Source organism: Myxine glutinosa, chromosome 1 (genome assembly GCF_964187855.1).
Source record: "Myxine glutinosa chromosome 1, kmMyxGlut1.1, whole genome shotgun sequence".
Lineage (NCBI taxonomy): Eukaryota > Metazoa > Chordata > Myxini > Myxiniformes > Myxinidae > Myxine > Myxine glutinosa.
Window position 1 is genome coordinate 343,156,157 of NC_136261.1, and position 17,705 is coordinate 343,173,861.

A 17,705-nucleotide genomic window follows, 5' to 3' on the forward strand; every position below is an offset into this window, starting at 1 on the left:
TTCCCAAACCACTGGAATGCGGCCTTCTTTCACCACTAGATTGCAGATCTCTGTCATTCTCTTCACACCGCAATTTCCCGCTGCCTTCAACATATCTCCCACAACTCCCGTCGGCCCTCCCGCTTTTCTACTTCTACTCTTCATTGCTTTTATCGCTTCCTCAACTTCCTTCTCGGTTATCTTCTCTGCCGGTCCTAAAACTGGGTTACTCTCTATGTTGCCATCCCATTCATTCTCTGCATTCAACAGTATTTCCATATATCTCTTCCATCTTCCTTTAATTCCATCTGAGTCCACAACGATTTGTCCCACTTCATCCTTCAAGCAACTCACCCCCATCACATCACACCTCTCTTTCGCTATCTGCTTTGCAATCCTGAATACCGCTCTCTGACCCTCTTCCGAATCCAAGTGTTCTCCGAACATTTTCCTACATGCCTCCTGCGCCTTTGCTACCTCTTTCTTTGCATCCTTCTTGGCTGCCTTATAACTTTCATGCTCTGCCTTTTCTGCCCCCGTACCCTTCACCTTCTGCCACTCCTTGAACTTCTTCCTCTTCTCGTCCATCTTCTTTCCAACTTCATCATCCCACCACCATGTTTCCGAGTGCCTCGGTGGTCCTTTTGTCCATCCACATACCTCACCAACGGCTCCCAACAGACTATCTTTCATTGACATCCAACCACTTACAAGCTCAACCACATCATCCTCTACCCTACTCAGCCTCTCTTTTAATGCCTCCCTTACTGTCACCTCTTTCAACCTCCACACCTTCATTCTCGGTTGGTACTTCACCCGCTGAGCTCTCCTCGCACCTTTCACCCTTATGTCGCAGACAACCAGGTGGTGCTGTGAAACAGCCTCCTCCCCCGGGATCACCTTTGTGTCCTGGAGGTGACCCCTATTTCGCCTACGCACCAGCAGGTAGTCAACGATTGTCGTCGACCCACCTGACGTGTATGTAATAAGCTTATTATCCTCTTTCTGGAACTGAGTATTACAAATCAACAAATCAGCTCCATCAGCAAACTCCAAAATCCTTTCACCTTCTCCATTTCTCACACCATAGCCATAACCCCCATGAACTCCCTCAAAACCAATGACGTGTATGTAATAAGCTTATTATCCTCTTTCTGGAACTGAGTATTACAAATCAACAAATCAGCTCCATCAGCAAACTCCAAAATCCTTTCACCTTCTCCATTTCTCACACCATAGCCATAACCTCCATGAACTCCCTCAAAACCATCCATACTCCTTCCCACATGTCCCTTTAGGTCTCCTCCTACCACAACAACTTCCTCATCTTTCACGTTTTCCATCAGCTTCTCTATAGCACACCAGAACTTGTCCTTCTCTTCATCGCTCCGACCAACCTGCGGAGCATATCCCGAGGTGATGTTCACCAAGAGCTTTCCAATCATCATTTTCACCATCATCAACCTTTCACTCACTCTAGTCACACTCACCACACTGTCTACAAACTCCTCAGAAAACAGGACACCAACACCATTCACGCCCTATGGGCACCCTTGCCACACAAACTTGTATTTCTGTCCCTGCCTACCCTTCACCATTCTCACACCACTTCCCTTCCATCTTGTCTCCTGCACACAACATATGTCCACTCTTCTTCTGACCAATACTTCCACCACTTCTCCTGATCTCCCTGTCATTGTCCCTACATTCCATGTCCCAAATCTCAGAAACCGATCTCCACGTCGGGCATCAGACGTTTCGTCGTCATAAATGGAATTATTTCCACCCTTGCTTCGATCGGGTTCCCCACCTTGAGTTTTGACGAGAGGGAGTGGGGTCCCCCACGGGGTACTTCTGGCTGTACCCTGCCCATATGTAGTCGTAATTGTCATGGTTCTCTTTTTGAGGCAATGTTTTTATGGCTGGATGCCCTTCCTGACGCCAACCCTTTTAGTCGCCTCTTACGACACGCAGGGATACGGTGTACCTATTCTAAATCGGGGTACACACCGGTTGGAAGTCACATGAGTACAACTCAAAATAAAGGATGGTTTATCAGTTCAGGCAAAAATCCTTGGAGGAGAAACGTTAATGGTAAAAAAACTTCCAAACAAAATCTTAAATGTCACAAAGCAAACGCTGATGGGTTCTTCTCAGAATACCCTCATCGCCGAGAATTTGTGCAACTCGGTAAGTCCCTGTATATAGAAAGCGAATGTAAACGACATCGAAAGGAGTTATACTGAACTCATATCCACATCATGAATGAAGGCGTCGAGCCGAGGTTCCAACTTGCTCCTCGTCTTGGCCATGTATGCATCTAACTCCTTCTCCAGCTCCTCTTTTGTCAGCACCAGATGTGAGAAAGTGCAATTCCCTGAGCTTCTGCCACTCTGGTCTCTGCCATGGCCACTCCCTTGGCCTTGGAGCCACCACAAATGTGGCTCAAACCATTTCCTTCGCCTCCATGCCCTCTTGCACCTCAACGCCTTCTTGCGCCTCAATGCCCTCTTGCGCCTCAACCTTCTCTTGCGCTTCCACCTTCTCTTGCGCATTGCACCTCTGCTGGGTTGAAAGTTTCTAAAGTCGTCCGAAAATAAGACCTTTTGCGTTGGCTTCACACTGGTGACGAATCCAGAAATGTGAACATCCCAAAAAGCATTCTTGTGTCCACACTGAGCTTTTGGGTTGGCTGGCAGGCATAGTACAACATTTCGAATGGACAGCAGTGTGAAGCGTTCATTCAAAGCCATGCAGCTGCTGTCTTGAATTACAATCTTGGGTGGTGGCCAAGCATCCTGCGCATTGACTGGTTTGGTGAAATATCGCATGATGGTCAGAACAGCCAATTGTTTTTATCTCACCACTTCAAACCTGCGAACTGATAAACGGCTCACACGTTGATTCGTTGATATTTTATTTGACACTCAAACATTTTATTCGAGTGCTTGACACTCAAACCAAAATTGTTCTTTAGGTGCTTACTTTCAAATTGGTACTGAAAACGAAACTTTTGCATCAATTTGAAATGAAAAGAAAAAATTTCCCATGCACGGCCCCCCACTAATATGATCCTTGTTACCCTACCCATCCACCACTTTTCCCTCTGCTGTGGCTTTTTTCCCAAAACCTACTCCCCCCTCTCTCCCTCCCCCCCTCCCCTCCACCCCCTTCGATCCCCTCTGACCTTTGATCGCTTTGTTCCTCTCATTGCTTTTGAGGCTACTTGCTTCTTATCTACCTTATCTACCTTTGTGGCTACCTATCTCCCCCTTCAACCCTCAAACCCTTTTCACAGTCACTTCTTTTTCTTGCGTATGCTACATATACCTCCCCCTTCCTTCCTTCCAGCTCCCCTTTTTGCCTGGGAGGAAAATCAAGTGCAGTGATGAGCTTGTTTTCTATCAGTTCTGGACAGTCTGCATGTTTTGTTTGTTGATTGTTTTGTACCAACAATTACTGCAGTGTGTTCATGTGATGCTTCATATACTGTACCATGCTCTATACAGAGCATCAGTTCCACTAGAGCAGTTTCTTGGCTAGGGTTACAATTTTGGACGAGTGACCACTTCGACACATGAAGTCAGGGAAGGAATTTGAAGTTTGGCCAGAATGCTGGGGATGGTTTGCCTACTCTTCGCGATGGACACTGTCACAGAATCTGTAACGTCCACCAACTGACAGATCATGGCAGGTGGGACATCCAGTTTAACGTCCATCCGAAGGACAGCACAAACTGATGTATCACCCTGTCTGCGAAACACCAGGATTGATCGTTTATAGTTTGTTTATAGTTTGTAGTTCCTCCTTTTTCCTTTGAGGGGTTAGGTCCAATACAATGGCACCAAACTCCTGCTCTGCCTTGACCATGATACTCCTCCACTCCCCTCTGTCCTTTGCCAACTTTCTCCACTCTCCAACCACCTCCACCCTACTGATATCCCTCTTCACACAATCCTCCCATCTCAACTGCGGTAGACCTCTTTGCCTCCGACCTTGCTTGTTCCCTCAACCTATCTGCTCTCTTTGCCTTTCTCTCTTCCCTCATCCGCACCACATGTCCAGCCCATCTCAGCCGGCATTTCACCAATCTCCCCGTCAAGCTCATCTGCACAGCAATCTCCACCCTCTTCACTCCCACAATCCTCAACCAACTAGTTGTTATCGCAAACCTGCAGCCTCTGTTGTTGTGTCTCTGTCAGTACCACCCTTTCCAGACCGTAAAGTCGGCTGGCATTTCACACGACATCAAAACCTTCCCTTTCAATCTCCATGATATCTTTCTGTCTGCCATTTTACCCTCCACCCTCCTCCATGCATTTGCCATTACACCCATTTGCCAACCTGAATCCTCCTCCGCACCTCTGCCTCCGCTTTACCATTGCCTGTTTTCTCCAGATACTTAAACCTATTTCCCAGTCTGATCTCCTTCCCCCCTAACCTGATATTCATTTGTTTCCTCTGCTCCCAGACTCACATCACTTCAGTCTTCTCCATACTCATCTACAGCCCATGTTTCTCAAATGCCTTCTTCCACTCCCCCAGTACTTCCTGCATCTCCCACATACTCTCCACCACACCATCCAAATTGTCCGCATACAACATCCTCCCCAGAATACCCCTCATGTTTACCTTCCTGCTTACCAGCTCCATCACAATTATAAACATGAGTGGGCTGAGAGAGCCTCCCTGCCTGAAACCGATGTTCACATTGAACTCGTCCACCATCCCAGGACCAGCCAAAACTTTTCCCTTCATTCCCTTGTAATCCTTTCCACCAATCTAATTTCTACTTCCGGCACTCCTATCTGTTTCAGTGTTGCCATCACCATCTCTCTTGGGACAGTGTTGTAGACCTTCTCCAGGTCCACAAATCCCAATGCTATTTCACCTTGCACCTCTACCATCTTCAACACCAGCTGTCTCAGGGTGAACATTCCATCCGTCGTCCCCCTACCTTTTCCAAACCCCTGCTGCTCTTCTCCGATCTCCATCTCCACACTCTTCTTTATCCTCCCATCCAGAATCCTCTCCAGCATCTTCATGACATGATTAAGGAGCATAATGTCCCTGTACTTCCCCAGATCTTGAACGTCCCCCTTCCCCTTCCAAATTGGTACAATTTACCATGTCCTCCAATCCTCCAGAATTGAACCCTCTCTCAAACATACATTCAACAGCCTCTTCGTACAACTGACGCAGACTTCTCCCGCTGCAATTGTCGTCTCTGTACACACCTCAACAATGACTGGCACTCTTCCCTTCTTCATCGTCTTCAATGCTGTCCCCACCTCCTCATCCATGATCCCCACCAGCTCCACTTTCCCCTCCACATAACACGGCAGCTCCACCTCGCCGTTGCTTCCTCCCCGGTTCAACTGCTCTTTGAAGTATCCTTGCCACACCTTCACCACTGCTCCCCTCTCTGTCACTACCTTCCCGCCACCATCCATAATCACCGCCCCCCTCCCCCTTCATGTCCTGACTATCCCATCCATGTTTCGAGCCAATTTATATATCATCTTCTTCCCACCATCCTCCAACTTGTACACCTCTTCCATATTCCTTGCCTTATACACAGCTCTCTTTGCTGCTTTTTATTTTGGCCATACAGGCCATACAAGGGGGAGGTGGCCTTGTGCTGTCTGCATTAAAAAAAAAACAAGAAAAAAAAAGTGTAGGTAGCAACTCAATATTGTGTAAATACTGTAACTGCTGGGTGCACAAGAGGTGTAGTGACATCGGGGGTAGATTGCAGGTGGTTCCTGACTTTAAATGTGATGTCTGCACAGGTAAACAAGTGGCACCAGTCAGAGTGGAAAGATTAGTTGATGGAGACATATCTCCTGCAATGGGTAGATACATTTTGTTACCTTGGTGATATGATTAGTGCAGGTGGTGGTGTAGAAGTAGCAGTGATTGCAAGATTTAGAATTGGTCGGAGGAAGTTTAGGGAGTTGTTACCACTATTGACATCAAGGGGGATCCTTCTCCACTAAAGGGAAAACTTTATGCAGCTTGCGTTTGAAGCACGATGTTGTATGGCAGTGAAACGTGGGTGATTAAAAAGGAGGCTGAATAGAGGTGTGAACGAAATGAAATGAGAATGGTGAGATGGATGTGTGATGTTACACTGAAGGATAGGAAACCAAATGTGGAATTAAGAGACAGGTTCGGTATCGAGAGCATTAGTGAGGTTATGTGTAGGGGTACTTAGATTGAGTTGGTTCGGACACGTGAAAAGGATGGGGGAGGACAGGTGTGTGAAGAGGTGTATAAATATGAATGTGAATGTAAGGAGAGCTTGAGGCCATCCGAGGAAAACATGGAATGAGTTACTGAGAGATGTCAGAGTTAAAGGACTACAAGAGGGCGAGCAACAGATCGTGCAGCCTGGAAATCATCCATTAGGTGAATCATGGCTTACACATGCAAGCATGGCCATGACATTGCTTATGTGATGGCACGTCGTCCGTCCGTCAATCCGTCCGTAAACACTTGCAGCTTATGCTCCGAAACCGCTGAAGGGATTGCGACCAAACTTGGCACAAATGACATTTGTTGTGTTGTGACTAAAGTTTGTTCGCGGCATGAAAGAAATCTGTGTCTAAGGGGGGTTTACCGGGTGTCAAAGTGGATCCAGGTTTGACCCCCCCCCAAAATAGGAATTTGCTTTCTTCTCTGAAACTACACATACATTTCCGATCAAACTTCACCACAACCCTCACCACCCGTGATGTACCAAGTTTGTTCACGGCATTAAAAAAATATGCCCCTTTGGGGGTTGCCCCCCAAAATAGGTATCTTTAGTCAGTGCAGTATACTGTTTGTTATTCTACCAGGTGAGTGCCAGGGGTATTGCCCCTATGTTTGAGGTCCTGGTATTTGGCTATTTTCTTGATTTCTGCATTGTTTAGGCAAATATTGCTGGGTACTGATATCTCAATCAGCAATGCTGTCTTTTCCTTTTTGTTCCTGAGGACTATGTACGGTCACTGTGCTTTTTCTATGTTCACGCTCGATGGGATCATTCATGATCTCTTGACCTCATTTTTAGCTCACCTGGAACGAAGTTCAGGGGAGCCTATGTGATGGCGTGAGCATGACTTCCTCATTTTCAATGATTGCCCTTGGTTCGTGTTTTCCATGGGGTTTCTGTAACTGGGATGTTAATTTTTGCAGATATGGCAATAAATCACTTTGCATACTTTGTTGTGCCTTTGTGTGTAAAGTTGTTCTGATAGTTTTTTGCATCCCAAGAGCAGGTGACTAGTAGTGTGTGTTGTGTGTGTTGTGTGTGTTGTGTGTGTTGTGTGTGTTGTGTGTGTTGTGTGTGTGATGTGTGTGTTGTGTGTGTGTGTGTTATTTTTTTCTTTTTCCTTTTTCCCCAGTTCATAACAATTTGGTGCTGGTAGTGAAGTTGACTGAAATCTCAGATTACCCCAAATTCACTGAGCACGGATAAAGTTGTGAACTTGATCACTGCTTGAATGCACATAAATGTCTTTCTTTTCCTTCCGATTATCCTTTGAAAAAATATGGGCCTGTACCTTCCTGTTGTTGGTTTTTGTTTTTGTTCCTTTCCTCTTCCATTTTCTGCAAGTGTCTCCACGGAAGGCTACTGGTCCTGCTGCTGTATTTCTGGGGCCTGGATTACCTGCACAAACTTTCTTGGCCGATGTGGGCCTCTTGAGCTTTGCCTGTGGGCAAAGCGAGCCATTTGGTGATTATTGGATGTTGTTTGCAGTCAGAGTGCAATGGCTCAGTGCCAGACTCAACATGCTGCTGGTAATTCCATTGATTATATTTGAAGTAAAGTGCCCTATTGTGTGTGCTACCTTACGTCGATGCATTCAATGTCAGTATTTGGTGCATATGTGGAACTCTGGCATACAATATTTCAAAAAAGAAAATAAATCCAGAATACATTTTTAATATTGTGGTTTATATAACCATGATGACTTGGGACAAATAGTTGTAACTAATGCCATGTGCTTTTTTTGATATACTGTATTACTAATTCAAATTATTTTTCCAATCTCTGGAATCCATCAATTTGTTCTTTCAAAAGATCAACAAAGTGCCATGCAATTTCTTTGGTGCCCGATTGTCGATTTATATATCATTTGTGTCTGTCAAATATCTTTCATTGGGATGCTTCTTATAGTGTCCAACTCGTTTTTCCTTGTCAATTTGGCATTCAGGGTGACACGGATCGTGCTTTGACAAGCTTTGATGCTTGTGCTGAACTCTTGCAAACAAAAGAAGAATCGGACATTTCAAAAGGTGAAAAAGAAGTCGGGGCGATTAAGGAGGCAACACATGATATCCAAGAAGAATCGGGCACCTTAATTCGACTTCCAAACCTCGTTGTTGATTCTCTTATTTCTACAGAGGAGGTAATTCTTGGTCATGGTTTTTCCATTTTGTTCGTTTCTTCACTATTTTTGTCCTGCATTAAAAAAAAAAATCCATTCTTTCTGCTCCCTTAGATTTGTAAGAAACTGCAATCATTGGAGAGGTGCCAATCTCTGGAGGAAGTGCAACGTCTTTTTGAGGCCGAAGATTATTCCTCTGTCGTGTCCCTCTTGCAGCCCACCCTTACTTCAGGGGCTGGGAGTGGTGGAGGCACTATAGCTGGGGTGTCGCAACAAACTCAATCTCCTAAGTCTGCATCCTTTTCAGCTGCAATTCCAGAAAGACCTGCACAACTTTTATTATTGCAGGTACCTTATTCCAGCTCATTTGACTACTCTTCAATGCTCATATAATTTGCTTGGATTATCCTAAAACACATACAAAAATAAGGAATATCCAGCCTTGAGACGCACCCTCAGAGTATTCAGAGAGAAAAGGGAAGTTCATGATGGTGGGTAAGGGTATCACAGACATATACAGTAGTAACACCACCTTCAGCACATGGAACAGGTCAGTCAAGGTGGTAGAGGGGAGTATCAATAAAGAGAAATGGAATCTAGTACATTACCTGAGAGGAAGGTTTTGCAAACGTACACAATCTCTAGTGATGATGCAAAAGTGATTTTTGGTTCATGTGTTATCAAGTGACCACTATATTCGTCATGTGTGTGCGTCTGTCTGTGTGTCTGTCTGTCCGCAGCATAACTACCCGACGATATCATCTGGTCTTGATTAAACTTGGGTGGGAGGTTGATATAATGATCTAGTTGTGTCCTGCCTAGAGTGGGCGTATTGCGCCCATTGTAGGCGGAGCCACGCCCGAAAAAGATGTTTTTTTAGGGGGTAATCGAGTTCAAGCTACATCTTCTCCGAGGGGCTTGGTGGAATCTGACAGGGTTTTCGATATTTGGTTAGGCGAATTTCGTGTGTCTAGCCCCATGGAGCTCGATTTACAGACATGGCATTTAATATGGAATATATTTTTTTTCTTGACTTTGGTTTACTTTCTGAACTCAGTATATCAATCTGGTGAGTTTCTTTTAACCTTCGGTGATGTCTTTGTTGAAAGAACCATGTCACTGTCTTTCACAGCAAGAAGTCAATAACAGGATTATATCACAGGTGGCGTGACAAAATGTAAGGACAGGTACATTTGACGATTGGCTTCACAATCGGGTATATAAGGGTTGTTGCGTTCTGTATTAGTGGAAAACAACTGCTGCACGTCTACAAAAGTTATTGCGACTTCCTCTGGAGATGGTCTGTCATCTTGACAATGCTGTTTGTCATGGAGTGGTGGCCTTACGAAATTCTGGCATGAAACAGCATGCTATTGCTCAGCAGTATGGCATCACTCAAGGTCAGGTGTCAAAGATCCTGAAAAGAAATGCTCAGAGGGGTGTCCCTACTCCAATACCGAGGCCAGGACGTCCACGCAGAACCACAAGGAGAGATGATCGCCAGCTGCACCGGTTAGTCTGCAATGGCCGTACCAAGTCAGCTAATCGGCTTCGGGCTGAGTGGCAGCAACTGACAAATGTGCCTGCATCCAGAAGGCTAGTCAACCAACGACTGGTTCAAGCAGGCTATCGTGCCAGGCATCCCCTGAGAAAGCCACGCCTGACCAGACGGCAGACAACACAGCCAGCGCCGATTGCAGTGGGCCAGAGAGCTCCGTCAATGGCAGCCAGGACACTGGAATCACGTGACATTCAGTGACAAGTCTAGATTTCTGGTGTATTGTCAAGATGGCCGCGTCCGAGTGCGCAGACAAGTGCATTAAGCCCACAACGAAGATTGTATAGTGCCAAGAGTCCAAGCTGGAGGTGGTGGGGTGACCGTTTGGGCTGCTTTTCATGCAGGGGGCAAAACTGACCTGGTTGTTCTGAATGGAAACCTGAACCAGTTCAAGTACAGGGTCATTCTGGAAGAAACATTGCTTCCATTTGCTCGTGCAACCTTTTGAGGAAACTTTGTCTTCCAAGATGACAATGCACGGCCTCATTGTGCTCGCATGATCCAACACTTTCTTGCTGACCATGGTGTAGAGCATATGGAGTGGCCTGCCATGTCCCCGGATATGAAGCCGATAGAGAACTTGTGGGCAGAATTAACGCGTCAAATTGACAACTTGGACCAGCAGCCTGCATCTGTGCATGAATTGCAGCAGACTATTGTCACTGCATGGCAAGCGATTCCTGCCCAAACCTTGGCAAATCTCGTGAACAGCATGCCTCGACGTGTACGTGCTCTCCTGAATGTTCGTGGGGGTTACACGAAGTACTGAACTGTAATTTTACTGTCCGTAATCCCAGTCATAATTTAGCTTTTGTTTTTGTTGAAATTTTTTTTTGGCTAATGTGCAAAATAGAGATACTTCTGGAAAACGTACAGAAGTTTAACACAGCAATGTCCGTGAATTGAGTTCGATATCAGTTTACATCACTTTCAAGGATCAATTTATTTGCTTCGAAATGTCAAATGTGGTTTTTGTTTCTTTTCAAGGTCACATTAACAAAATCTAGAATAATTTCAACATAATTCCAATGAACTTTTGGTTCTAAGTCATCTTGAAAAGTAAGTTCACCCCCACAAAAAAATATTCCATATTAAATGCCAAGTCTGTATATATATATATTTTTCATTATTTATTTATTTATTTATTTATTTATTTATTTTCATTTCATTTTTCACCGAATTTTCGGTATTGTGTAGCTAACTAACCTCATAACTGATTATACATTATTTTCTATCATTTCAAGGTCAGTAACCTTCGTTTTGACATTTCCGGGCCTGGCCTGTCCGGGCCTGTTTCGGTTATAGTCCGTCCTTTGTCATTGAATACCGCTCGCTCATGAACCATCGTCGTCTCCTGACTTGTTCTCTACTTGTTTTTTATACCTCCTCCGATGAAGTTGCCAGAGGCATTATGATTTTGGGTTGTCCGTCCGTCCGTCCTTCCGTCCATCCATGATAGGTTTTCGTTTCCGCTATAACTTAAGAACGGCTGAAGGGAACTAAGACAAACTTGGTACAAGAATGTATAATGATGTAAAGATAAACTGATTAGATTATGGGGTCAAGAGGTCAAAGGTCAGAGGTTTTGTTCGGTAAAAATGGTTACCATACTAACTTGTGAACAAGTAATGGGATTTTGACCAAACTTGGTATAAGTATATATTATAATGGAAAGATTAACTGATTAGATTTTGGCATGAAGAGGTCAAAGGTCAGAGGTCACGTCAGGAAAAATGTGGTGTTTGAGAACAGCTGAAGCGATTTAAATTAAACTTGGTACAAGTATTTACTGTATTATAATGCAAAGATGAAATGATTATATTTTTGGGTGAAGAGGTCAAAGGTCAGAGGTTATGTTAGGTAAAATCCTGTTATCACTTGTGAACCATGATAACTTGTGAACCAGTGATGGAATTTTGAACCAAACTTGATACAAGGATGTATTATGGAGCAGAGATGAACTGATTAGATTTGATCATCAAGAGGTCAAAGGTCAGAGGTCGTGTCAGGTAAAAATGTTACCAAGGAAGGGATTTTAACGAAACTACCTACATGTACTTTCATACATATTTACAGATTATATATTGAGGCCAATGATGGTGAGGTTTCAGGTTAGAGTAAGCAAACACTAAATGTGGGCAGAGGCATATCGGTCGACATCATAATGTCGAATTGTGTAGTTTTTTTTTGTCCTTTATCTCATATATATATATTTTTAATTTATTTTCCTTTCTTTTTTTCTTTCCCCACTCTCTCTCTCTCCCTTTCATACTCTCTATTTTTTTTCTCTTCCCTTTTTGTATGCAGTACAAAAGTCAAGCCTCATGGAAGAGCTAGAACGCAGAATGGATCAGGACGCAAAATAATAAAAGGAACAGTAGAAAGAAAGGTTGTAGGGAATACTGGCAGCGGGGTTTATAAACAAAATAGAGGGAGACTTGGACAGATAAGGGTTGTGTGGAAGGATGAGGGGGTAGGAGAAGATGCATGGGGAGGACAAGATGGATACAGAAGCAAGACCAACTTAGAAATGTGTTTTGCAAAACAAAGATCATGGCTGATAGTGGTCTCACTTTCGATATATGACAACCAAAGAGTTTGAGGGACTGAACTTCTTCAAGAAGATAGTTGAGAAAGTCAATGTGAGGGTTTGCCACTTTCAGAGTGTGAAATTTGTCAGGATCTAAAGACGTATTCAAAGTGTTTGACTAGCTTTTGATTCTATCAAGGTCTGATTTTTGTAAAGAGGCTGTCTGCCTATCTGAAGAGTGAGGGATGTTATTGCAGAGGGTGGAGTCATCAGCAAATTGACAAAGATGATTTTCAGAGAGTCAGGGAGGTTATTGATGAAGATGAGTAACAGTGGGCACTCCAGCCTTGACAGTGATAGGAGATTAAAAGTCTTCCGTTGAGAGCCACACATTGGCTACGAGAGTAGAGGGCGTCAGTAAGCTATGTGTGAAGTTGGCATTGGGTGCCATTGATAGAGAGTTTGGAGAGGAGGGCAGGATGCCAGACTGTATTGAAAGCTTGAAGTACATCCAGAGAGACTGCCCTTATCTCATGTCTGATATTGAGGGCCTCCATTCATTGGTGGGAGAGGAGAAGCAGCATGTCGAAGGTAGCGTGACCTGGTCTGAATCTGAATTGATGATCTGAGATGAGGTTGTTTGCGAAAAGGTTGGATTTCATATAATCTCCGATGATAGATTTCATGACCTTCCTGATGATTGGAAGTAAGCTGAAAGGTCTGTCGTTGAAGGATGTGTTGTTTTTGGACCCGTGATCTGATGCCGTCCGGTCCATTTGCAAAATCTGATTCTAGGATTGCCAGAAATCTCTCTACCTTCTTAGGTGAAAAAGACATAAATAATGAGCAGTTGGGTTAGATTGTCCAGTATGGGCACATGAGCGAGGTATTGGGGACACAATATTTGGAAGCAAACACTGAATTGAGACATTCAGCCTTTTTATGAGCATTCAGCTGTGGTGCCATTTGAAGAGAGGTAAGGGGATTAAATGGGAGCAGACTCTAGACCTAGAGGAAGACTTAATAAGGCACCACTAGGTTTTAGAGGAGGTGGGCAAGTTTGAAAGTTCAATCTAGAGTTTGGACAATGTTGTTTTCTGGCTGGCCTGATATTGGATACACATGTGTTGCGGGCTTTGTGGAATGATCTAAGATTGCCTTCTAGGAAGTGAAGGCAAGTTGTTTCGAAGCAACTGCCTCACCACAGGATTCACTACCATGTGTGGGAAGAAGATTAGGATAATTGAAGACCAGATGGGATGGAGCTGTGAATAAGAGCAGGCAAGTTTATGTGGACGAATTCCCAGGCTGACTTAATATCAGGGGTGGTAGATATAGGAGACCAGTTTTGTATTGACATGTTTGCTCGCAGTCCTTGCCAATCTGTCTGAAAGAAGTAACAGTGTTGTCAGCCCTGTCGAGGGGGCTCTGAGAATCGCCAGAAGCATGTTGACACTCAGTCATATGATCAGATGAACCAATTGGAGGATGGGATGAGCAGGAGACATTTGTGAGAACGTTCGTCATCACCAATTCCAGAAGGGAGTATTTGTCATTAGAGAAATCTGGGTGGGAAAGTTGTCAGATTGAGTCAGTCCCATGGAGTCATAGAAGTCCTTGGTGAAGAGACATGATTGGTGAGAGAGGTATCAACATCCAGCCAATTTGCCAATTGAAATTACCACATACGAGGAAGCGAGAGTTGGGATGAGTGGTTAAAAATTGGTCCATGTTGTCTGAGATTGAGATGTAGATGGAGTTGTTACTTTTTTGTAGGATGGTACAACACACAGACAAACAAGAGGTGGGAGCAGAGGCATAGTCAATGCCAAAGGTACTCTTTGACATTGGGAGGTTAAGATCAGTACACGGAGAGTGAGAAATTGACTTCTTAGAAATTGCGATCTGTGGGTGATTAAGAAATTGAGTTATTTCTGAGGGATTGAATGAATGAATGAATGAATGATCGTTTTAAGGCCATTTTCCCTGCTAGAGCGGGGGTTAGCCTTGCGGGCCCCATGACAATCATGGCTCCCTGTTTGAGGCAATGTTTTTATGGCCAGATGCCCTTCCTGACGCCAACCCTTGGTCACGCTCTTACGATGCGCAGGGATACGGTGTACCTATTCTAAATCGGGGTAAACACCGGGATCATTCATCCCAGCAAGCTGGTACTCAATTTGCCGACCTCGGAAGGATGACAGGCTGAGTCAACCCCCCTGGCGTTAATTCAGTGATCGACCGGGATTCGAACCCAGGATCCTACGATCCCAAGCTGGCACCCTAACCGCTAAGCCAACACCAGGCTATGAGGGATTAAGGCATTAAAAAAAAATAAATCACCTGCTTTGTCCCAATTGACGACTATTTTCTGAACGAAATTTTGGACATCTGAACTTTTCTCAGATGATATCACAACTTGATTTGGATCTTGTAGGTTTCACCATTTTGTCATCTGTACATTATTCCAATGTGCTGTGTCCCAACTACAATCATTTTTATAATGATATATTTTTTGTCTTCTTTGTTTTTGATTTATTTATTTATTTTCTCACACTGATTTTCTTACCATCCTCCATTCCCCTCACCCCCACAGAATTCTTTACTGCGTCTAAAGGATTTTGCACACTGCTTGGAATGTTCGGAGACGGCCCTACAGGAGGCACTACAGCAAGCATGTGCACCTTCTACCTCATCGGAAACACGCACTGCATGGCAGGATGCTGCAGGCCGCTTGCTCGCTGGCATAGATCACTGTCTCGCAGAGGATTCCGACATTCTTTTGAACCCTTCTCTCACACCCACCCTTGTTGGACTCACAGCCAGCCTAGTGCAGGTATTATGAGGAAAGATCTGGGATTGCATTGTCTATCATTATGGTAGTTATTTGTGAATCCTATAATTTTATATATATTTTTTCTCAGACCATTAACAATAATACGATTGATGGTTTGTTTAAAAAGCCCTATAGCATTTAACTAGGTTATTTCCCAGAAAGTGAGAAATTGTCATCAAAGTTGTCTAAATTATTCCGCCAATTGAAGGATTTAATTGAAGGGATAAAAATATGTTTAAACATGAGTTGGAAATTGTGGACATTGACATTCAAACATTAATGCCACATGCTCGTGTTTCTTTATCTCCTAATTCTACTTCATTTAACCAAAACCCAACTCTTCCCCCCCCCTAACCCCCGCCCACTCCTCCAATTTAATTATTTACTTCCTGTCTCCTGTATTTGCAATATGTATATTATGGCCCTTAACTTGAGAATACTTTATTTGTAAAATGTATGCATAGCTCCTGGAAGGCTTCCTTGGAGTAGAGGGGATGGATCCTCCTCCTTCTCCAGAGTTACCATGGTTGGTGTTGTACCGTATCATTCGACATGAAGAACAGCGTGTCCAGAAAATCAGACGACACCAAGGTATTGCTCTCATCACTGACAACTCTTTCACATCTTAATGCGACCACAGCTATCCCATTCTTATTTTCTCAGTTACATCTGTAACTTCAGAAAGTTTTCATGCTTTTACTGCCACAATTGACCCTTCAATGTCTTTCTCCACAGTAGCCACCTTGACCATCAATCAGAAATGTCCCTCTCCTTATTTTATTTCACCACAGCCCCTATTATTATTTTACACACTGCGATGCAAAAGTCTTAAACACATTCAGGGATTGCAATATATGATTGTTATGAGCATCATCAATTTACTCAGACTCCACTCGTGTTTTCTACTATTACCAGTAAAAGGCCCGTCAAATATGACTGGTTGAAACGGTTTATTCGACAGTGCAGCCTCATGGGCGTGCCAACGTCTGAAGCTTTAGCCTAGTGTCAGGTTTGTTTATATCTTCTTTATGTATTAGACATCATGCAGACATAAATGAACACTTGTTTTACTCTGCGTGTGTTGCACATCACGTGCAGCGAATTTCACCTCCCTGCAACGTGTATTTGTTGTTATCTAAAAAAGAACGCTTCTGTACACCACCCTTGATGCTCGGTTTACAAGCCACCGTCTACATTTCCAATAGAAGAGACATAATTACTCTTTTATGGAAATTGTTTTTTGAGTTTGTTTTATGCTCAAAAATAGACCGTAGTGAGCACACATTAGTGTTAAAAGATTGGCCTTTAAAACCTTCCCTTATGAAGGGGGACAAACATCTGTACAAACACACAAACTGCCATATTGTGTTTTATATGGTAGATTACAATGTTGACTGTTGTCAATACAGCTTAGTTTGGGTGAGAATAAACCAAGCTTGTCATTTAGCAATTTTTATTTCACACTAGCAGAGTTACCCGGCGTTGCCCGGAAAATAAATAGTCATTCAAGCAATTTAGTTTAGTGGGCTTTTTATAGTCAGAGGAAGCCACGCCCTTTGGGCACGCCCCTAGTCTAAATCTGATGCGCCCATGTTTTTTGTCATGAAAAGGTACCCCCCCCCCTCCCACCCCCACGCCCGCCCTCCCCTCCCCACCTCCCCAGGCCCATGGACGCCCTCTTCCCTCTCTAAGTCACTTGCTTAGGCTGTCCATGAGGCACAACCGAACAAACGACATTCACATTTATATGTATAGATTGAACAGAATCTCCAAAAGATTATGATCAGAACTCTAAGTAAACTATCGATGATCAGCCAACATGAAGTGTTGTCGTAGCTAATCTTTCACATTTACCAATCAAATCTAATTTATGTTCTCTGCACATCGATAAAGCTAAAATCCTACTTTTTGCACTGCAGCATAGAGATCTATCCAGGTTAACTGTGATATCTATAAATTTCAGTGGAAGGTTGCCATAGAATTGTGTTTCTGCAAAAAGAAAGAAAAACATTAAGTGAAATAGCTTGCATTACCTTTTTTTTTTCAAGTTATGGTATATGAAGCACAAACAACAAGTGAAAAGAAACTTTATCTGTCATTGACCAACTCAGGACTTGAAGACCTAAAAAGCTGTCTAACAAGGATGAACAATGCTTGATAACTTTTTAAAGGAATAGAAAGAAGATGAACATTAAATTGACAACAACTGACAGAAGGTTCAGGTGTCGTTGCTCATCCATCAGCGGTATGAAGGTCGCTTTTGAAATCATGACTTGGGATGTGTTGCAGTAAGAAAACCTCTGCTAAGAAAGGGAAACGAGGCCAAAAGGCTAAAGTATTCCTATTAACACAGAAATTGAACTATGAAACTTTGTCTCGGATGTCAAAAGCACATTTGACCATTGTTCCAGTTTTTTGGATCTA

At 43.6% G+C, this 17,705-nt stretch overlaps 1 protein-coding gene across 2 annotated transcripts in view; it reads left to right on the top strand.

The window, feature by feature from the left end:
- Positions 1-17,705, top strand: part of LOC137412890 (calcineurin-binding protein cabin-1) — a 180,766-nt gene that overhangs the window by 67,383 nt on the left and 95,678 nt on the right. For both annotated transcript variants that reach the window (XM_068098225.2, XM_068098230.2), the window contains 5 exons: positions 7,583-7,767; positions 8,184-8,378; positions 8,472-8,705; positions 15,042-15,281; positions 15,746-15,872. In XM_068098225.2, coding sequence (XP_067954326.2) covers positions 7,583-7,767; positions 8,184-8,378; positions 8,472-8,705; positions 15,042-15,281; positions 15,746-15,872 — 981 coding nt within the window. The remainder of the gene's footprint in view (positions 1-7,582; positions 7,768-8,183; positions 8,379-8,471; positions 8,706-15,041; positions 15,282-15,745; positions 15,873-17,705) is intronic.